The sequence below is a fragment of the Plectrocnemia conspersa genome, unplaced genomic scaffold (genome assembly GCF_051122295.1).
Source record: "Plectrocnemia conspersa isolate PC_06_02 unplaced genomic scaffold, ASM5112229v1 ptg000002l, whole genome shotgun sequence".
Classification (NCBI taxonomy): Eukaryota; Metazoa; Arthropoda; class Insecta; order Trichoptera; family Polycentropodidae; genus Plectrocnemia; species Plectrocnemia conspersa.
This window is the reverse complement of record NW_028277166.1, coordinates 7,399,347-7,422,534: the sequence shown is the minus strand read 5'-3', so window position 1 is coordinate 7,422,534 and position 23,188 is coordinate 7,399,347. Positions and strand designations below refer to the sequence as shown.

The window sequence follows — 23,188 nt, the reverse complement described above, 5'->3', positions numbered from 1 at the left end:
CTTATATTTTATTCAGTTACTATTTTAATCACTCATACTATCACAATAACTTTGTCGTCACAACAAACAAATGTTTTTCCATAGTTATATTGTGTTTGATCAATATGGATAGAAGCAAAATTATTTTTCATACCAACTATATTAAAAACGTAATATTTTGTAATATGGTGTAACAAATTAGAGCTAATTTGTACTTAAACTATGATTTGTATAAATAAATTGCATACTCATTAATAAATTGCAGTAGTTTCACTTTAAAAAATGTCGAACGTAACATACAACAATCTTTTGGTGAAAACTAAAGTAATGTTGATTGAAACTGCCGAAGCTGATGCACTTCTTCAAAACGAAGAACCCAACGAAGACAGATTAAAGTTCCACAGCTTCGTCAGCGAACTCTATTACAAATATATTATGATAATCGCAAACCTAGACTTGTGTTACGATCAAATGATCCAACCGCAAAAGCGAATCTTGGTTAAGAAAATATTGGACTGCTGTTTGGCTCGTATCGTTGAATTGAAAATCGATTTGGTTAATGTGGATATATCTGATTATAATTACAACGACGATGTTTTGGTTAAACTTTGTCTTTTGCCGATCGATGCCGAAATTAAAATACCAAAATATTATACGAGGGAGAAATTGCATGAGATACAATATAAGAAGAAGTTTATCGAGCACACGTTACACAATTTGGGGTATAAAGAGGAGAAGGAAGAGAAGAGAATGCCGACAGAATTGGAAGCTATTAAAATTATACAAATACACGAAAGAGCCAGACAAGGACGTTTAAGAGGACAATTCATGAAAGAGATTAAATTGTTAAAGGAACAAGGTAGACCGGATGGTGCAAAAGGAACTGAAGAATTGAGCGCTGCTTCCGCATTGATGATTCAAAAGATTTGGAGAGGATATATAACGAGACGTAGAATTAAAAAACGAAAGATTGATGAGATGTTATTGATTGGAATGATCCCATCGAGTACGCCTACTTTTGAAGCTGCAAAGAAAGCAGAAAAGGTATTTAAGCATTTTTTTCTTTGGGTCCCTCGTGTTTTTTGAAGTTTTCAGCATCTGCCTATACCGTGACATTTTAAAGGCATCAACAGGGACATCAATAGGAGGCAAAAGTTAGCCAGTCAGTGGTTGTTTTTTTAATATTTTTATTTCATTAAGATTCATAGTATTTCATTAAATGACATGCTTTTTTCTGGCCAAATTCAAGGAAGTTCTTGTTTAGAATCCATGTCAAAAGCAATAAAATCGTTCTGTCGCCTTCACAGTGGAAACGCTTAGTTATATAATTATATTACGACTTACAATAACTGATAATCGAATGAAGCATATCTAAACCGAATTTTGATTAATAGGAGAGAAGTCAAAAATCCATGTCAAAAGTAAAAAAATTGTACGGCGACGGCATGATTTTATTGCTTTTGACGTGAATATTTTATTTCTGAGAAAGGATAATTGTTTTTGCTTTCTCCTATTGACCAAAATTCGGTTTGAATATACTTTGACAAATACTCTCATATTAGAAGTCTGTAGTATTATCGGAAAGGATAGCTGTTATATTTTTAAGACATAGTACAGTATCGAAGTGCATATAAACTATAGAGCAGTGAACATCACGCCTTCCACTTTTTATTCAAAACATACAGACGCTTTACTCATACAATCGTATTGAAGTAGTTAACCGGTTACTCTGATATTACATATATTTTATTTTGTGCGAAATATTTATTTTTATAGCTGGATGTGACACAGACGAAAATCTTCTTCTTTTACATCATAAGAAAGTGACTTTATTCTTGTGACTCGGCTCTAGCACGCGTGAATATATGTGTGTAAAAAGTATTTTGGACCTGATCTAATGAAAATTCTAAAACTATAATTAGTTTTAGAACCTTCATTAGGTTAGGTTTGGGTTTGAACAGTAAATGGACGTTTCGCAACTGTCAAATTGAGTTTCATAGACATTTTAGAGCAGCATATAATTGCACTAGCGCCAATCAGTTAAATTATATTTTCCCTAGTAAAAAATATATATCTACTGGTGAAAATGTATTCCGATATGATTTCATTGAAATGACAAATTTAAAAAAATATTTTCGAGGTAGATTCGAGATTATTTTTTTAGTGAAAGCTTGAGAATTTATGGTTTATAATCAGTGACGGCATTTTAGTTTTTTTAATATTTCTATTTCATTAAGATTCATAGTATTTAATTAAATGACATGCACTTTTTTGCTAAATTCCAGGGGGGGCCCAAACTTGCCACCTCTTTCTCAATTATGAATAATGATGAAATGGAGAGCTCTCGAACTGAGGTGTTAACGCAAATATAGTATAGTTTGTTTTTGGCTAGAATGTATACTTTTTTTATATTCGGTTATTCTATGGATGGTATTAGGATTAGACTTGCTCTTGGGTTAGTATTATCAGTAACTAGCTTTAGCTTAGATCTGAACAGAAAAGTATGCCATGGGGTAACTTTGAGGAATCCGCCGTAAAAAATCATGAGAATAATACTAAATATTTTTCAATTTACTAAATTCATACATAATACGTAGCTTTGGATGCTTCTAAAATTAATTAATTAATTTCAGATACAAGACTATCGATATGGAGTTCAAAAGTATTACGAAAAACAATATCTTAATGCAAAAGCTAAGATTGAAAGCGAAATTAAAGAAAAGAAGTCTTGGATTATAATGGACGAAATAACGGAAGAAGTGAGACATTGGTTTAAAGAGTATTACGATAACTCCGGAAAATTGCCTGAATTTCCGTCGGAAGAAGACGGCGGGTCGAAGATTATGTTTGGAACTCCAGGAACTGAAAGTGAAATAAGTAAATCTACGGTAGTATCTTCGAAGGAATCTAAGAGGAGCAAAGATAAAGATAAAGAGCCCAAAATGAAGTCGAGTGATGCTAAAGGAAAGGGGAAGGAGAATAAAGACATTGAATTTCTCGGTTATAAATGTACGCCATCTAATCTTTTACACGAAATGCTGTCTGTTTGTGAAGAGTAAGTATATTTTAATGAATAATTTTTACATTTTCTGAATGCGTAACAATATTTTTGCTAATTACAGATACGAAGAGATGTGGAGGAGCAACGATGAATCGAGTAATCCATGTGAAAAACACAACGAAGAGATCATTTATAAAGATAAGTATTCGAAAGTTGAGGCGGAGACTAGATTAGAAGCTGACGAGACTATGAGGTCTGAGCTGGAACAACTGCAGATGGCTTTCGATAAAGACAAGGGTCACAAAGGCAAGAAGTCTAAAAAAGCTAGAAAGAAAAAGGGGCGAAAGGGCGGTAAGAAAGGCAAGAAAAAAAAGGAAAAAGATCTGACTCCTGATAGAACTACAGAATCGCTGTTCGAAGAATTGGTATCGAACGGTATTATTAAAAGATATCACGACGTCTCGATCGAGTCTTTTATTGGAGAAAAGTCGTATGCTGCATTTGAACTAAGAAAAGCTGAAAAAAATATCACTCCATGCCTTGGTGACATTCGACAGTTGATAAAAGAGTATTGCATAATACCGATGGGCTCAGAATATGTGCGTCAATCTACGCCTTTGATCAGATCGGTGCTGATTACAGGTATTCAAATAATTTACTAACGTGTTGACTTGTAATGCAATAATTTAAATTGTATTTGTACAGGTCCTCATGGAAGTGGTAAAAAAATGTTGGTAAATGCCATTTGTAGCGAATTAGGAGCTGTATTGTTTGATTTAACACCGGCGAATATTGTCGGAAAATATCCTGGTAAAACAGGTTTGATAATGTTGATTCATCTAGTGAACAAAGTATCGAGATTGCTACAGCCGTCTATAATTTTTATGGATGGAGCCGAAAAACCGTTTGTGAAAAAAGTACCAAAGACTGATAAAACTGATCCAAAACGATTGAAAAAAGATCTGCCTAAATTAATAAAAGGTAATGATTTGATGTTATTTATTATTATTTTTTCTAATATGTAATTATTTTATTATAAGGTATTACATCTGAAGATAAAGTCATGTTTATCGGTACATCGCAAAGTCCATGGGAAGGGGAACAGAAATTGTTACAGCAGACTTTTCAAAAATTTATACAGATACCACGTCCCGACTATGGAACTCTTTCGTATTTATGGAAACATCAGCTGAAACAATACAGTGGTATCGGTCCGCAATTTGATATATCTGCTATAGCTAAATTATCAGATGGGTATACTGTCGGTGAAATTCTGAAGGTCATAAAGAGTGTTATAACTACAAAACGTATGTTACAATTACGTGTTCATCCTTTAACGCACGCCGAGTTAATAGTAGCATTGAGTAAGCACGAACCAGTTTATCGCGAAGAAGACGAAGCCGCCGTTCAATGGTGGTGGAAAACACCTTTAGGCAAAAAGAAATTGAAAGCTATCGAACTCGAAGAAGAAATGAAAAAGAGAAGTGGAGATCAATCATATTAAAAAATATTTATATATAATTTTGTATGTCTTTATTGAAGAAATTAAATAAACATTTGACAAATTAATATAATGTATCATGCCATTGTAACGTCTGATATGTTACGTTATCGTCGCTATTTAAGTATGCGTAAACAGTTAATTTGTTAACCGATACACCTAATCGACCAAACGCAACAATTTCAGATAATCTGATCTTATCGTTAGTACTTTTAATGCATTTTACGATTGAAACTGCGTGAAATTTTACTGGATCACCTAAAAATATGATTAAGGTTATTGTATGATTAATTAAAAACTACTTCATAAAAATATCAAACCTAAATATACTAAGAAATCGCCACCAAATTTTGTACCAGCTGTGACATAAAATCCTTTATTATACAGATCTTTAAATATTGCGTATTTTATCTTTCCTATCTTTGATGTGATACTAGGAATTAATTTATCAATAGATATGTCTTCTAAATCTAAAAATAAATAGGTGTTACAATAAATATGTAATAATTCGATTTTAATAAATTAGTTACTAACTATGAGGCCAAGGATGTTCTGTCGGTATTTGAATCAAAGAATTATCAATCGATAGCGGTACAACTTTTTGAATCTCTTCTTGTATCAAAGTTTCTTTATTACAATCTTGAATCATATTATTATAATTAAATACACAAAGTATTAATTATTATTAATATACGTTAAAAAGTATTAATTATTATTAATATACCTGAAGATTTTCCTTTATTTGACAATTTCTTTTTCTTTCCTGCTATAATCATATCTATTTTTAAAGATATCTGATTTATCCTTTTTTCTTTCATGCAATCAATTTGTTCGGAATATAATCTATGATAAAATAATTATTTAAAAAATCAGCCTTTAACAAAATAAATATAATATTTACTTTTCTTCAGTTTCTTCGGATAATTTGACAATATTTTCATCGGGTAATTCATTTAGATTAGTATATTGAACTAATTTACATAAACCATTTTCAATCAACAACGCTGTTTGTTCGGACATTAATACCATTGGAAGTCCTATAAAAAACAATGCAATAACAGCACGATTTTTATTTCATAACATTAAATAAAATAATATGATACCTTGATAAGAATCTTGTCTAGGTAATGTAGCTATAGTTCCAATTAATTCGCCAATTATGCGATATTCATTTCTGATTTTCAGCCAGTCTGTATTTTATGCAATTTATAATGATATATACAAACAAATATTAATAAAAAGTGCAATATGATAAAATTTTATTGATAAAAGTACCGGAAGCATTCCAAATTGATGCTTGTCCATTAGAAAAATATAAAGGAATCATATTTTTTCCGTTGTCTAATTGAATTCGGTGAATTGTTTTGACAGCGTTTTTGACATTTAGCGCTTTCGATGTATTTTTTTGGTTATAACACTAATAACATTGAGCATTAAAATTTTAACTTTTTATATAGCATTATAAAATAAATCAAAAATATAAACAAGACTTTAAATTTTTTACTGAGAAAGATCATTTTAAATATTGCTTAAATTATAATCTGTCCACAAATTATTCGTTAATTTTGCCGTGCAAATAACATTTTTACCATATGTTGTGATTGATGTTACAAAATGGTTATAAAAACATATTTGACTTTTAGACTAGTAAGATTAAAATGCATGTTTTATTATAATCGGCTTAAAATTCTTCAAGTGTTTAAAAATATTAATAGCGAACTCAACTAGCTACGGGTCGTCCATGACACTAATGGTGAGTGGAGATGGATTTGACATAAGACTTGGTAAGCGTATATGTAACTGCGTGCACACGATCAGAGATCACTAAGAATTAAAAACACTCAAAATCATTTCGTGGAGTTAACAGATGATATTCAAAAGCAACATTTATGTATTTATTTCCGCTTATAAATTCTATTTCTTTCTACCTTCTAATGTTGAAAAACTTACATATAAATTATTTTCGACATGTCAATTGCACTGGAATTTTAAAAACGTCATTTCTATTAATGTTTAGGACTAAAAAATATATTCTAGTAACTTTTTAAATATTTATAAATAATAATTTTACATTTAATAGGTGTATATTTTTAATGTTAGATCAGCAAAAGGTTAACAAATCTTTTTTTTGCTCACTTTATAATATTATAAATTGAGCCAAAAAAATATTATGGTGATTAACAAACAATTATATAACTAAGAACTATTTTATAGACTAAAGATAGTGAACTGATTTTCGATACAAACATCAAAAATTATTTTATTATAAACATTGAAATTTATTTTTTACTTTTATATGTGTGTCTATGATTTTCTAATGTTCATTAACAATTAAAAAAATATGTCAACAAATTAAATGGTCAAAATTTAAATCAACTTTTGGCCAGAAAAAATATCAAATCTTGGTCAGAATTTTATTAAGCCCCCAAAAGTCTTCCTACATCGTCTTCGCCCAGTAGTACTCGTATTATTGGACCAATACAGGTGTGTAACTTTTGTTCTGGTAATACAATTACGCGTGTGTCGTGCTTTGTTTATCACAGAGCGGTGTGTCAAATGTATAAAGTAATAAAATGTCTGGATTTCTAGGCATTTAGATTTTTTTTGTATGTTATATGTTTATAGGTGTATGCTTTATTTTAAGTAATTTAGGTTTTTCATTTTGTAATTTTCATTTAGTCAAGAAAAAATATAAACAAATATATTGTGCCTTATTGCGAACGTATGAGAAGCTGCGCGTGCTTGACGTCATCAGGTCTGAGTAGGAAGTGCGTTTGTATGCATGCATAAACAATGACAAAAGACATAGCGTTGTCTTGTTCTACGGTTGATTAAAAATATATCGATCTCCCGATAGTTGACGTTTTTAATAATTGAAGTATTTTAAAATATTAAAAACATGTTCTAGTTTTTAGTTTGGAAAAAATGGTCGCCCTAACTTACTAATAAATCTATGTTATTACTCATAATGTTTGTATTATTTTGTATATATTTTTTCATTGCAAAGAAACTGTCATTGAAGTTTTTATTGATGGCAACATTATATGTAATGTCAAAACTTTGACGTTTCTCTTCATCTGTATATTATTTTAGCTTAATCCATTGATTTATAAATAAACATCTATAATTAAAATGGTTTCTCGAATATTAGTCGGTTCGTTTATTATTTTATTATTACATTCCAAGCATTAATAATTAACATACTGGTTATGTAATAGTGTCACATATTAAATCCTACATTATTTCTATTTTTCAATAGGCGGAGGCACTGGATTTATTGGAAAAAATCTCGTTCAACTTCTTAGATCTAATAACTACGAAGTTGTTATTATATCACGTCAAGAAATAAAGGACGCTGTTGGTTGGGATTATATAAAATACAACGGTATACCGGAAAATGTCGATTCTGTTATCAATGTCTCCGGTCATAATGTTTTCGACGTGAGGCTTTGGAACAAAAAGTAAATATATATATTTTTAGTTATAGTTTAGATATGCATAATTATATCTTGTACTATTAAATAATTAGGTTTAGAGACCAAGTGTATAATTCTCGAGTTGAAACTACAAAAGCACTGGCCAAAGCGATTGACAATGCAGATGTTAAACCAAAGTCTTTTATTACAATATCTGGTGTTGGAATATATCCACCGTCTACAACAGCCCAATTTGATGAATCTGTAAAAGTTGAAGGATATGATTTTCTTTCAAATATGTGCCATGATTGGGAAGCTGCTTCTAAACTTGAAAAAAGTCCAGATTGCAGATTGGTATGTTAATTTTGTTGTTTATAATTATAAAAACCAAAACTGATTATACCCTATTTATACACATAAGTAAATTAAATATGATGTATCTTAAATTTATTATATTAATAGGTAGTCTTTTTCGCATTTAATACAAGTTTTTAATGCTTATAAAAAGTATCTTAGAGTGGTTCGAAGATGTGACTGGCCAATTGTGCAGATTTTGCAATAAAACGGCTATACTTAAAAGTTTTGATTATATTGCAGGCCGAAGATGATTCTTCAGAAGATCAACATATGTTTTTTTCTCTTGGTAACAGTGTCTCCTTTAGGCGTCTAGTGCTTCAAGCTTATCAAATAATCATTAGAAGTACAAATCCTCGCAAACACTTTTATGTTTGTTGCGAGTAGCTTTGACAAATGTTGAACGGTTTTATTTTGGCCAATTAGACTAATATATCTTATTGAATGTTGAACAGATTATTAATAATTATACTTTTCACAGGTTAACATTAGAAGTGGAGTTGTTCTTGGCAATGGGGGGGGTATGATTGAAGATCTTTACTTACCTTTTAGTTGGTCATTAGGAGGTCATATAGGAACAGGAAAACAATTTATGCCGTGGATACACATGGACGATCTTACGAATCTATTCCTGTATTGCGTTGAAAATAACGTGTCGGGTACATTGAACGGTGTAGCTCCGGAAACTATTACCAACAAACAATTCACTGATGTGAGTAATCAAAATTAATTTATTTGTAAAACAAAGATAAGATAACTCGATTTATATGTAGAATTACACGCTGATTTCAGCTGAAATTTTCAATATAAAAAATATTTTTCTCATAGATACTTATAATTTTGTTTAAAAACATACTACATATAAATTGAGTTAGCATTTTTTTGTTAAAAAAATATTGTGGTGTAATTAGATTAAATATATATTATCTTATATAACAATTTCAGGCGTTCGCTAAATCGTTGAATGCCACTGCTAAATTTAAAATGAGTGAATTTCTGTTCAATGTATTATTGAGTAAGGAAAGAGCTAACATGATTACGAAAGGACAATGTGTGATACCAAAGAGGACACTTGAAACTGGATTCGAATATAAGTATCCGGATATACAATCTGCTTGTGATACGTTTATAAAGATAAAGAAGGAAAAATAAAATGCTGTGAATATGTCATTTTTATTATTTATTAATAGTCTTCTAATACATAAGACACAATAGTTTTATCTAGTTCAGTGATTTTTAAAAAAGACAGGAACGATGAAGGAAGTACATAACCTAATCTGAATTTATTTTAATTTAATATATTAAAACTCAATGGAAAGTAAAAGTTGATTGTCAAATTTAATATAAATGAAAAAAAGCACTATATAATACCACTCGTCAATCTTACAATCAATAATTCGGTTTAAAATATTAAGGTTAGAAAAAATAACTACTTTAAATCAATGTATTTTTAAAACATGCATATTTGTGCATATAAAATATAATAAAACTTCAGTTAAATTAATATAAATAATTTTCCAAATAAATATGGTAACTAGGCCAGTTAATTTGATTTTTATAAATAAAAAAAAACTATGACTAGACTTAAAATAATGCCTGTTAACATTTGATCGTTTTAAAATTTAAAATTTTTTACAAGCGTGGACGAATTAAAAATGGCAAGTACATCTCAAGAACTCAAATTTATGTATTGATTGTTCTTCCCTAAACGTACCTTAAAAATAATTTAAACACATGCGACAATTAATAGTTTGTACATATATAAATAATATAATAATAAAAAAACGATTTTATATAAATAAAACCATATGTCTGTCTGGTTTTCTGCTAATAAATATAAAATATTGTTAGCGTTAAAAAAATGGAAGGCCTCTTATCGTTAAGAATAAAAATAAAAAATAGATCACGTGTATATATACATGTTATACCTTTACGAATATATTACATTAACTTTATATTAAAATATAGTATGCTTATCACAAAGAACGTTATACAGAACCTAATTGACTCGACCTACCGATATATACAATCGATCTACGGCTAATCGTTATTCTTTCAGATATATATATATTAGCGAATTCACCTTCAATGATATACATACCGAAACAATTACTTATGTTTATTTTTATTAAATATTCGTCAATATGTTCTACTATAGATTGAAATTCATACTGGAATGTACTATATACGATGGCAAAACTTATTCGTTAGTTTAAACGTGTCGCTTATGAACAAAGCACATTATTCACATATTTATATAATAACTGACTCTACACGTGAGACCTTTCTAAATATACAAAATATATATTTATTCAGTCAAATTACAATCTTACTTTAAGCAATAAACAAAGAAGAAAAATTCGTACAAATGCAAAATACAATTTACGCTGGTTCTTCTGGAAAAAAATATATTATTAAAGCAATTGTAGTTATTTAAAATAATTCATATTAAAAAATATATTTACCGACTGCTAACGGCGCCTCCTTTCTCATTGAACCTTAAATAATAACAATAATATTATTTATACGTACCTTTAATTAAAAAAATTATACAAAAGAAAATCAAAATCAATTTTAATTGTGATAAAATACACAAAAATAAAGTCCACTCACACACTTGCTGGAGTGATATACATGCATCACCATACTGAACTATCATTTGTTAATGATTTTTTATTTCACTACTCAGTGTTGCTGTATACAATACAATAGAGCATTTTAAAAGTTTTTATTTGATTAAATGATAATGTATCATTATATTTTCAAACCTGTAAGAGCTGCTGGTGATATACCGACTATACTGCCACCGACACAACTTTCTACGCCTTCAGTGATGCAACCAGATTTATCATTTGATAGCTGATGATTGAGTTTAACCTCATCATTCTCTGCTAAACAAAAAGATTCAATAATGAATATAAGATTACTATAATATAGCATACACTAACACTTGACTCACGTTGTGATCCAACGTTATTAACTGCATTTGGAACAGGAGTAGCTTCCGAAGTCACAGCTGATGTGGACAAAGATGGACTCTCGGCAGATTGAGTTCGCTTCACGTCTCCCTCTGTAATAAATAATTATTTTCAAATTCAAGTATCAACAAAAAAATATTTTCTGAGAATTGATTCGACTACATTGAAATATAAATTTGTCATGTCTTTCTTATAAATAAATATAAAAATAGATGATGACAATTTAAATGAGCAATATATAAAATAATTGTGCATTAATGTTGGACAGATTAGGTGCGAGCGAGCGAGCATTGGTCAGAATAGTGAACACCCCATGAATAACACTCTACAATGAATCCTTTTCCGCTCGTTATATTTATGCTCGCTCATTATATTTTTTTAATGATAATTAAAACGCTTTATGGCCAGAATCTGGTGAGTCATTGACTCATAGTCTATTTATGACATTCTATGCTAAAAACCTTTAACGATGGGTCGGTATTTTTTTCCGCCTTGCCTCATGTCAATTTATTCTCACATTACCCGTTTTAATGCCTTTTGGTCAATTTCCTGTTTCAAAATATCAGAATCAAAAAAAAAAGTAAAATTTTGATTTTAACTTTTACCTAACCAAATAAAATTTAAAACATAGAAATTATTTACCTATTCTCTCAAAAGGTTGCTGACCGCTAGTATACAGCCTTTTTATTATTTTATTTTATTAGAATGTACACTTAGCAAATTAAAATTAATAAAAGATTATACAAGAAATTCAACCAATCAATCTACTCAGTGAACTTCTTATATTAGCAATTGATTTCATTTTTGTAACAAAAAATAGTAAAGCCAAATTTTTCTAGTTACTCCCATTGTACCAAGCGGAATAGACCAATACAACCCTTAAAAGTTCCAGAAAGCAGCAGCTTTCACAATGACTTAATAATTTATAGTTAAAAAACAGCCTAGATATCGCACAACTAGAATGTTATATAAATCATGACCAATATTCACCTGATCGTTCTTCGAGGGCTACGGGTGTACTTTCACCAGATGTCAAACTGTACATTGTGTCGTCATTATGAAGTGTCAAAGAAGTCGGTGATGTCGGAGACGTTGGTGAAGACCGCGGAGATGAAGGTGAAGCTCTACCGCGCCAAAACACTTCAACTCCTAGATTGAACAATGTTTTAATAACAACCTTAAGTTTAATTAAAAAAAAAAAATCAGCAATACCATCAGTAGTTGTAGTGTGAAGATGCGAATCAGGTATGGGACGAGTTGGGGCTCGAGTCTTTGTTCTCCTTGGACGCCCTGTAAAAGTCATGCAATTATAGTATTGTTTTATTATTATTAGGATCATAAAATAAAATATATACCTTTAACAAGATGATGCAGTTGTGTGTGATTCGACGGCAGATCGGCAAGGCTATCGGGAGAGCAACGAGATGTCGGTCCACCAGCTGCTGATTGAGGACGTTCCACTAGTCCACCCGGAGCTTCCGACATACGTCTTCCGCCCAATGGAGTAGCCTACAGAAATTATTACGATTAAAACCAAGCAAAACTTACCTCTTAACAAATAATTTACTCAATCATACTCAACTTACCAAATTTAAATAGTCCAACTATGATAAGCATGAATTGGAAATAAATTTATTACTGTGCCAATTATTAATAATATAATATAAATTAATACTAACCGCAGTATGTGCATGTGGTGGAAGAGGAGGAGGCGGGAACGGAGCTATACGATTACGCCTAAGGCAGTTTTCTCCTTCTTGTCTCTCCTGCATGTCTCCACCGTCGATTTCTTCATATACGCTTCTTACCACAGCATTGCAAGCTTCACTATATAATGATAAATTATATATGAATAACAATATGAATGACATAAAACGATAATTAACGTACGTCAATTGAGAGGATAATGGCATAAGAGCGCGTGCTAGAATTCTGTGTACGGCCGAACGCGGCGGAGCCATTCGTTGAACTGCAGATGCTCCTACTGCTCCTGATCCGTTAATTTGATCTCTGGCTACATCGGCGCAAGCCTAAAAAGTTGATAAACATAAGCTTCCAGTACCATTCACTAGAATTAATCAAAAATTTACCTGCATATAATGTGTGAGTCCAACGTGTACAATATCTGTAGTAGTTTCGAGCAATCTCGGAAGCGGCGAAGGCGGAAGCATGCATCTACTGCCGTCATCTTCTTCGGGTCTTAAACTACACAAAACATATCATTAAAATCGATTCAAACTCAATAATGCGTAATATATTAATTTACTTTGCAGGAAACACATCAGCTGAAGCGTTTCTCAAAAGATGTTCGTCCAACTGCCGCCAGAGCGGTTCCATCTTCTCTAAAGCAGCTCTACCGCCGGCCACTACATCTGCTATTGGATATTCGATCTTTTGAAGCGTGCGGTTGTATTGCAACGCTTGCGTTAACTCAGCTATTCCTTTATAAGTCAAATGATTGCGATCTATGGTCAAGTGTCTCAAAGACGTGTTCAAGCGTAGGGCGCGCGCCAATAAACGAGCGCCGGGATCTCCGACGCCGTTTCCCGACACGTCTAAGCTGTTTAATCCGCGAGCCGCTCCCAAAGCTCCGAGCAACGGTAGTAGCGTATTCTTCAATTTGCAATCGCTGATATCGAGTGATGAAAGCATTGATTCTGGATCTTGTAGCACCTCCACTAAAGCCTTATTAAAAATAAACCAAGGTTAAGAACATATATTTAGATGTATGAATTTCGATGTGATGATTAAATACCTGTACGATAGGAGCAGCTAATTGTCTTCTTCCTTGTAACCTAGCGATTGTCAAACCACGTAAAGATCTGCTTTTACCAGCTGCTGACATCACGCCTGCTAGTTCTCCTTCAACGCCTAGAGATCATTCAAATTGTACAATCAATAATAATATATAAAAAATGTGAATGTCACAACTAGGAATTGCAATACCGGTAGTACTGAAAATATTTTTTTGTTGAAAACGATATGACCATTTTAAAATACGAAAACGATGATGCCCATATTGCTAGAAAATAGCAGAGAATAAAACGATGCTCATTGTAGGGGATTCATCTAAGTAGTTTTACGGTGTAGGATATCAAAGTAGAATAATATTATCACATATAGTCCCAAAGGGCCGAATTATTAGCCTACCCTAACAATGCGAAAAATCATCCCACCGGTCATATTTCAGCACAAATTTTTAATATTTAATATAAGATATGTGTGACGTGTCAACATAAAATAAATAAATCTTAGACAAGTTTGACAGTACATAGCAGTTTCCAGTGATTCTGTTATGTAACAGATAAATTACTGCACCACCACGGCCTTTTTTATGATAGGGATGGCTGGCGAAATGAACACAAAAGTTGTTACCAATTAAAATAGGTTGTACCAGACAATATAGTTAGAATAAGTAATAATTAAAATGTGTTGATGGGTGTTTTTTATATATCAAAGTTGATTTATCTTTTACTTTTTTAAGTATGTAAATAAAAATGGAAAATATATTTTTTTTATTTATTGTTGTAATAACTAAATATTATTGTTTTTTTAAAACCTTACATCACTGAGAGTACACAAAAAAGTTTCAAATTTTTAAACACCAAATTGTCTGGGACTAAAGGGTTATGCAGTATTTACGTATTTTTCATTCTGTAATATTTAAAACTCAAATTTAATTAATTTTACCTTTAACATGAGTAAAACTAAGTAAGTATACGAGGGATAAATTAATAATAAAAATAAATCACATCTTAATCACATAAATATTACAATTATTAATCATATAAATCTGTTTTTTAAAGAAAATATGTCGCATTTTGAACTAACGGATTTACAATATTCTATATAATATCTAATATTTTATCGCAGTTTCTAGACTTAAGTCTCTCACCTGCTTGACGAGGATTGGTGTCTGTGTGTGTTAACACGCATCACCTTTTTATTATTATTTTATTTATTTGAATTTAAGAAATATTAGCTGGAATTAATCAAACAAATCAGCTATTAAGCCATTTGTATGATTTCGTATTCTTTCGCGGTGTCTATTATTAAGCCTTTCAAAATGATTCTTAAGAGTGTCTATTTTTAGATCCTGGTGCAACATCGAATTGCGAACATACCAAGGAGCGTTTGCTGCGATTCTCAATGAAACATTCTGCTGGGCTTGTAATTTTTGAGGGTATTTGCGAGTATTTATAATATGTCCCCACACAGGGGATGCATAAGACATTGCGGGTCTGATTATTGCTTTATAAATTAGCAGTTTATTTTTTATACTTAATTTACTTTTGCGGCAAAGAAGGGGGTAAAGCTTAGCTCTTGTGTATTTAACTCGATGAATTAGAGTGTCTATGTGTGGTTTCCACGAAAGTTTAGAGTCTAAGGTAAGACCTAAGTATTTGGCCTTATTATGCCATTCTATCGGTTTATTATACATTTTAATTTTGGCTAAATTTTCTATAGCAAAGGCTTTTTTTCTTCTAAGAGAGAACATCACTGCGACGCTTTTTAGTGGATTTGCAGTGACCAGCCATTTGTCGAACCATTTTTCAATATTTTTTATTTTATTTTGAAGTTTAATTACCGCTCGATGAGGATTTTTATATGTACACAAAATAGCTGTATCATCAGCGAATAGAGCAGTTATGTCGTTACCGCGGTGCTTGGTTGGAAAGTCGCTCGTAAATATAGTGAATAATAAAGGACCCAGTATTGAACCTTGGGGCACTCCAGCAGTTATAGGTCTGGGATTTGACAAATGATTTTCAAGTTTTATGTTGAAATTTCTCCCATTTAAAAAAGAGTTGATTAGTTTAATTAAATTAGCAGGGAATTTGAAATGTATTAGTTTGAATATGACGCCTGTGTGCCAGACACGATCGAAGGCTTTGGCGATGTCCAGGAACACTACTCCAGTGGACATTCTCTTGTCAAAGCCCCTTTGGATACGTTTCACCACTCGATGAAGTTGATCAGTAGCAGAGTGTGCGTTTCTAAAGCCGAACTGTTCATCGGGCAAGATTTTATTTTCTTTAACATGAACTAATAATTTAGCTTGAATAATTTTTTCGTAAATTTTGCTTGCAGCGGGTAGCAAACTTATAGGTCGGTAACTAGAGGCTAATGAAGGGTCTGTTCCCGGTTTGCGAAGGATTATTACGTTTGCTTGCTTCCACACCGTCGGGAAGTATAGGCACTCGAGAGAAGAATTAATTATATTTAAAAAATAATTGATGGCACTTGGGGGGAGGATTTTGAGAGCTTTATTTGGTATGGAATCATTGCCGGGTGCTTTTCGATTAGGAAGTAGACGGATGATGTTTTCTAGTTCAGATAGTGTAATTTTTATATCAATATTAGTATCCGCTGTTTTTTCAAAAAAGGATTTTAGGCACTTTTCTGTTTTATTTTTAAATTTACGTTTAAGTTTACTTAAATCGACCGAGCATTGATTTTGAAGACTGTCCGCTATAGTTTCGCACTTTTCTTCAACTGTATATACAAAGTTACCCGTTATTGTTTTAATTTTACATATGCCAGTGGATTCGCAGCGAAGAATTTTTGAAGTGTTCCAAAGTGAATTATCTTCAGGTTTTAGATCTCTTAATTTGGTTTCCCAAGTATTATTATTATGTTCAGCAATAGCGATTCTAATTTCATTTTGTAATTTGTTAAGTTGTCTTTTAACCGATTTTTCGTGATAATTTTGCCAAAGATGTCTTAAATGATTCTTTTTTTTAATTAATTCTTTAATTTCTTTGGGTAGGGGGTCATGTTTAGTAATTTTATTTTTAACGGTGCACCGTTCAATTGAAGATTTAATCACTGTTAAATTCGATTATTTCATCGTCGATATCAGTTTCAGTTCAGTTCTATGCACTTCTTTCTCATAAGGTTATTTCGAATAATTGCAACCAACAAAAAAGAATGAGTAGTATCTTTTAGTGGAATAAATTGGCGAGTGGTGCTCTGGCCTGTGGTATAAACGTTTAGGAGGCATCCAGAAGCATTCAATCAAAGACGATGTTGTCCTAGATTTTTGAATTTATGAAAGACCGATTTATGAATCATTATATGCAGTTAGTCTAACTAGATATCTAATAGACAATAATAAATATCTTGTTTACGCATTGAAATTGTTGAAAAAATCACTTTCGTATAAATTAAATAAAATAAAAATAAAATCATACAATTTTCAGACAAGTCGAGATGCGATAGACAACGGACTCCAGGAAGACAGGATTCTAGTACTAGAGGACCTCCGCTAGCAAGCACTCCGCGCAAAACCAAATGTAGACCGGCTGCCGCCTCGTTGCACGCCAATCCCAATAATACGTTCCTAAAAAATCATTCCTAGTTATAAACGATGCTCTTTGAATACATACAAAATAAAAAATATATATAAAATACTTCAAAGCGTCTTGTGGTAATCGACAGTGTGATAAATCCAAATGTTCCAAAGCTAAGCAAGCCGTAAAAAACTGCCGCAAAGACGGCGGCGGATCTCTGTTCGCTCTTCTAGGACTCCAAGGATTGCCGGAAAGAGAGAGCCAGCGTAGTTTGGCACTGCAACCTCTCAGCAATGCTCCAAATATCTAATTGAGCATAATTCAGCATTAAAATATATATTGAAAAGGCAAAAATAAATCAATATCTTACATTCTCTAAAATGATATCCGTGTTTGATAAATTCAAATGCGTGAGAACATTGGGTTGCGCCAAAAAGCTACATAAATCCTGTAAGAATATAACCATTGATTAGTAAATGAAAGTATTTTTGTGATAATTTATTATCGGCTTACGTGTATGTCGTCTTTTAAGTTATTGTACGAGAGATCTAAATGCGTGAGCGTCTCCAAATTATTTATATTATCACAGAGCATAGTACCGAGACTGTTGGCAGTTTTGCCGGTGACGCCGCAGCGAGAAAAGCAAACGTGTTTCAGACCGCCTTCGTTTGCAGCCAAAGCACTTATTATACTCATAGCACCTATTTTAAGATAATTTAATTTATGATATGCATATGCCTAATGCTATGTTTTAAGATCTATAATACCTTTATCTTCAATCGGATTTTCCGTCAAGTCAACAGTGTGCAGACAAGCCGCCGAAGATATAGCCGGAGCTAACCTGGCCGCTCCGTCGTGGCGAAGAGCGGCTCTCGGCCAATGCAGCTCTCGGAGACACCCGCGTCGTAAAGCACCAGCCACCAAGCCAAGAGGAGCACCTCCATTTTCACCGGCACCGTATAAACCTCTAAACCATCTATTGTACTGAAGGGCACACACTAATGCACTCAATTCCCTAAAATAAAAAATAAATAAAATCAATCCGCACACACATTAGATTAATTTCAAATAATTACTTTGGCTCTAGATGTTCAAAGTCACGAAGCATCAAAATACGCTGATTATGAGAATGATACATAGTATCAATATCCCAAGCGACGTCTTCTCTGAAATTTTATTTAAAAAATGTTAATCAACTCCATTTATAATACGTTAATATTCCGATTTAAAAATACCTGAATGGAACTTGCAGTAAGTCACAAGCTGCGGCATATTGAGCTGAGAATCCTCCGCAAGGTCCGCCGGCTATGGTCGCTATTCCGACACCTCGCTCTGTGGCTTCCAGAGCACACGGTACCGATATCTATAATTCGTTGTTAACAAAATTATTTCCTTTACATAATAAAATTAATTGATTATTATAATAATCATTACTTTTGAGATGATGTGTGCCAGAGGCGACCCTGGACACAATCGCGCAAGCACTCCTGCTAAGGCACACACCACACCAATAACACGAGCGTTACCTTCGGATTCATCGCCTAGAATATAATAATATATTTAATATATATCCATTACTAATTAATTAAAATATTATTACCGATTAATAATGACAAAGGTTTGGCGTCGGCGTCAAATACAAAACATAGATGATTCGGCTGACGGCTCTCAAGCGCTTCAATTTCTAAATAATGATAATGTGCCTCTACCTAAAAAAAATTAGAGACCATAATAATTATTATAAGCTTTTTATCAGTTTTGCACTATTTGACATGTGTAATGTAAATATTGACTGTGATTTTAAACTGAAGGAAAAGTGACATTAGATAATAATAATCGAAACTTATGACAAAAAATCAGTGTTGGATATAGCTATAAATAAAACTTACTCTAGGGGGAACTTTAACGGTCGAAACAAACATCCGACTGGAACAAAATACCTGTAAAATAAATATTTTTAAAACATGTAATTAAATAAATATAAAAATAGTAAATATGTATTTATTAAATGCTATTAAAAAATGGGAATATTTTAAAATTGACTGATTATATTATAATAAGATTGAGGCAATTGAGAAAACCACAATATTTTTTAAATCAATCTTGAGGTCTAAGACAGTATAAATATGTCTTATTCATAAAATAGCGTTAATTTTGTGTACTTTCACCCGAAACATTAATCAATAGACATGGCTTAGAACAATCATATATAAGATGATTCAGAATAAAAATACTATAAAAAAATACTGAAATGAAAAGGAATTATTTATCACGGCTAGTTTGACAAAGTTATATTTGTTCAGTATATGTAGAAATGTCATATTTTTGATATATTATCACTTTGTGAAAAAATGCGATTGTGTTTAATGCCAAACTTTTTCGCAACATATTAGGAAATAATCTATTTTTAGAAAACTAGCAATGACATTAAATAAACACGCAATATTGAATTTTCTAATCTTATCAATCAGTCAACGCTCATTTTAACGCGATGACAGTTTGAATGGACATTTAAAATATCATATAAATATAAAAAAGATACTCACCAATACTCTGTTTTCTGTTTTAGTCTTATCTCCCCTCGTTTCCAAGCGTACCAAAGTTTTAAAATATATTGTTTTCCCTAATAAATTCGTAAGACTATCTGTTGAGGAAAATACAACAAAAAAACATTAGAAAGAGTGAATGAGTAACACAAAATTCACAGTAATCGATGATGCATAAGTAGAACCGCAAACTGTTAATAAATTATATTTTATAATGGATCTATAGTGGCAGTAAAAAAGGGATATCATTTCAGCTATTTCTAGGAGGGGCAAAAATTGGTCGTTTTTTTATTTCGATTTCATTAAGATTCACAGTATTTTTTTTCTGACTAAATTTAGAATCTACGACAAGAGCAATAAAATAGTGCCATCGCCGCCGCAGTGGAAAGCACGGTTATCTAGCGTTCATATTAAGACTATTTATAACAATAATGTGACTTACAATAAGTGAGAATCGAATGAAACATATATTTATAAACCAAATTTTGACGAATAGGAGAGCACAAAAAACAATTATCCCTTCTCAGAAGTCAAAATCCACATCAAAAGCAATAAAATCGTGTCGGCGCCGTTGCAGTGGGAGCGCTCAGTACCGAGAGTTCCCACTGCAACGGCGCCGACACGATTTTATTGCTTTTGACGTGAATTTTTGACTTCTGAGAAGTGATAATTATTTTTGTGCCCTCCTATTGACCAAAATTCGATTTAAATACAGTTCAACCAATACTCTCATATAATATATTATATTATGTAATATGTGAAAAGATACTTTAAAAATGGTGTATTATCAAAGTGCAGATAAACTATGGAGCAATATGCGAGATGTGAAGTCTGTCTGTACTTCTTCTGCTTATTTTCTCCTGTTGGCTTAATTTGTATTTTGGACTTGACCTAATAAAAGTTCTAAAACTATTATTAGTTTTAGAACTTTTACTAGGGTCTAATCAGTACTAATCTATACCGAAAAATACACATTCGCTACAACATATCGTATATACTTGCATGTAAATAAATAATGATAAGTATGTAAATGTATATATTACTACGAATGAAAAAGGCTGAATTCATATAATTTTACTAGCACCTGCCAGATAAATGATATTTTCACTAGTAAAAATATATAAGTACCGGTGAAAATGTATTTCGATATGATTTCACTGAAATGACATATTTTAAAAAATATTTTCGGATTAGATTCGACTGTTTATTTATAGGTTTCTTTTACCGAAATATGATTCATCAGCTTATGCTACTTTGGCGAGAATTGTCAGATCTGATGTCATTATTGAGGAAAGAATCAGATTCATTTTTAATGGGCTGCCGGCTATTTGCTTCAGGGAAAAACATTTTTTTTAATAAATACACCAATATTTTTAGATAGTAGTAGTAGTAACGTTAATAAACAACTTATATAAAAATTACTAGTTAGATTCAAACAGCAATAATAACAAATAATTATTAAATAAATGATATGATATCATAAAGAGGAATAAGATAAATGGCTTTATAAATAAATAAAATATTAATCACTGTAATGTTATAGAATTCATTCGCTTGTATGTATATTATTTATAATATAATTAAAAAGTTGCAATAGTTGAGTAAGTTTGAGTTTTAGTTGGCCGCCACTGTGTACGATACATGCATAAATAAACGATAGTAAATATTTTATGTTTTGAATGAATTTATTATATATTCGTTCAGTTTTGGGGTTGAGCAGTGATTTCGATGAATGAAAATTGATCGGCTTTTATTGTGCAAAAAAAATACGCGAAGCCGGATATGTATGGATATGGAATAGTAACGGTGTTGTATGTAAATACCGTTCCAGTCGGTGTTGAGGTGCGACTTTGTAGACATTTTGGCAGGTTAGTGTGGCGAAAGGGCGTCGGGACGGGCGGTTCGGGGGGCGGGGCCGCAGGCCATCGTGCCGCGCCCTCCTCCGCCCGCTGACAGGAGCTCGCTATTTGCGCCTAGGGACGTGCACGCCGGTATCGATTATCGGCTTTAACGAGCGCTCGTTATTTCGAGTTCGCGAGAAACAAATATAATAATTTTACAAATTATAATTATAACAAAACAAATAATAATTAAAATGCATCGTTCATTATTTTACTTATTTTTTTTCATTTTTATAAAGTATTTTTTTAAAAGTAATTATAATATTTAGATTTTTTTACATTAAGCAACTGTTTTGTATAAGATAAAAATTAAGATACACACACTGACGATGGTGAGAAATACAACAGTCTTTTTTTATTATTTTTAAGCATGTGAAGCAAAATATATTATTATGGTTGAATCGTGTGAACTTAATTCAATTGTATGCTGAACTCTAAATTTAATTAGCACGCATTAGTGAATCTAAGGTGTGAAATTTATAAAAAAATACGGGTTATTGGTACATGAAAAATAATTGTTGCAGATATTAAATGCGATTTTTATGAATACAATTTATTAACACTTAAAATATATTTAATTTACAATAATATGTATAGGTAGGTACTATTTAAAAAGTGTCGAGATCTGAAAAATATTTTAAATGTTTTTATCAATTCCAAACATTTATTTGAAAACAAATAATTGCATCATAGACAAATTTAAATGTCGCTTTGCAAGACAAACTATTAAATGTTGCTGCTAGCATATGGTTGAAGATCCTCTTTTTGAATACATGTCAATGTACAATATCCTGAGCATTCTAAAATTGTATTGAAAGTTATTCCGTCTGCAAAACTTGTTTTACATCCATGAGAATTATTAGGAAAAACTATAGACATAGCTTAGAAATTGCCTCTTCTTTAGGTATAACACAGTCTACAATTAAACCATAATGGGTCACATTATGCAATACATAGTCACTATGTTTTTATATGATTTTATATTAACCAAGTTTAGCTTGATTTAAATTTATAAATTTGCTGAATGATCATTTGAATTTTCATGTTTCTTTAACGTGCAATTTAAATTTTTCGAGTTGTAATACTTTTACAACACTGGAACTGGTCTATAGTTCTTTATATACAATTTTACACCATTTTTATGAATAGAGGTGGGTGATTTTTGTACATTTCCATAGATCAGGAAATGATGACATTTTGAGAATTATATCAAAACGTT

At 31.6% G+C, this 23,188-nt stretch overlaps 4 protein-coding genes across 14 annotated transcripts; 2 read left to right on the top strand and 2 right to left on the bottom strand.

Annotated features, from left to right (window-relative positions):
• Positions 1-110: 110 nt before the first annotated feature.
• Positions 111-4,484, top strand: LOC148237514 (dynein regulatory complex subunit 11). The gene is made up of 5 exons (XM_088181332.1): positions 111-1,023; positions 2,613-3,034; positions 3,102-3,622; positions 3,686-3,961; positions 4,021-4,484. Exons 1-5 carry the CDS (start codon positions 262-264, stop codon positions 4,482-4,484), a joined length of 2,445 nt encoding a protein of 814 aa, XP_088037458.1. The 5' UTR covers positions 111-261.
• A 14-nt stretch (positions 4,485-4,498) lies between these two features.
• Tsen34 (tRNA splicing endonuclease subunit 34) lies at positions 4,499-5,909 on the bottom strand. Its single transcript, XM_088205984.1, has 7 exons — positions 5,757-5,909; positions 5,585-5,671; positions 5,383-5,518; positions 5,206-5,324; positions 5,016-5,120; positions 4,802-4,951; positions 4,499-4,739 (listed from the first exon to the last, which is right to left on the bottom strand). The coding sequence occupies exons 1-7, from the start codon at positions 5,806-5,808 to the stop codon at positions 4,546-4,548; spliced, it is 843 nt and encodes a 280-aa protein (XP_088062110.1). The 5' UTR covers positions 5,809-5,909; the 3' UTR covers positions 4,499-4,545.
• Positions 5,910-7,508: 1,599 nt separating this feature from the next.
• Positions 7,509-9,421, top strand: LOC148237512 (epimerase family protein SDR39U1). Of its 2 annotated transcripts, none has more exons than XR_015812326.1 (5): positions 7,509-7,635; positions 7,741-7,942; positions 8,011-8,251; positions 8,495-8,963; positions 9,197-9,421. XR_015812326.1 is itself a non-coding variant. In XM_088204312.1 (5 exons), exons 1-5 carry the CDS (start codon positions 7,614-7,616, stop codon positions 9,401-9,403), a joined length of 903 nt encoding a protein of 300 aa, XP_088060438.1. In that variant the 5' UTR covers positions 7,509-7,613; the 3' UTR covers positions 9,404-9,421. The 2 variants fall into 2 exon arrangements, 1 of the variants encoding a protein (XP_088060438.1); XM_088204312.1 differs by having other exon boundaries at positions 8,733-8,963.
• On the bottom strand, positions 9,415-22,037 carry LRR (capping protein regulator and myosin 1 linker 1 leucine rich repeat protein). Of its 10 annotated transcripts, none has more exons than XR_015812317.1 (25): positions 21,892-22,037; positions 20,069-20,166; positions 19,412-19,462; positions 19,123-19,231; positions 18,957-19,063; positions 18,758-18,885; positions 18,599-18,688; positions 18,290-18,537; positions 18,036-18,223; positions 17,893-17,970; positions 17,644-17,828; positions 17,424-17,572; positions 13,985-14,100; positions 13,496-13,914; positions 13,320-13,434; positions 13,120-13,259; positions 12,909-13,056; positions 12,585-12,738; positions 12,442-12,519; positions 12,220-12,378; positions 11,211-11,321; positions 11,020-11,142; positions 10,865-10,945; positions 10,717-10,783; positions 9,415-10,647 (listed from the first exon to the last, which is right to left on the bottom strand). XR_015812317.1 is itself a non-coding variant. In XM_088204258.1 (24 exons), exons 1-24 carry the CDS (start codon positions 21,926-21,928, stop codon positions 10,634-10,636), a joined length of 3,078 nt encoding a protein of 1,025 aa, XP_088060384.1. In that variant the 5' UTR covers positions 21,929-22,037; the 3' UTR covers positions 9,415-10,633. The 10 variants fall into 10 exon arrangements, 3 of the variants coding, with proteins under 3 accessions (XP_088060384.1, XP_088060403.1, XP_088060393.1); XR_015812319.1 differs by having other exon boundaries at positions 9,415-10,644; XR_015812316.1 differs by having other exon boundaries at positions 10,717-10,749.
• Between the last annotated feature and the right edge of the window lie 1,151 nt (positions 22,038-23,188).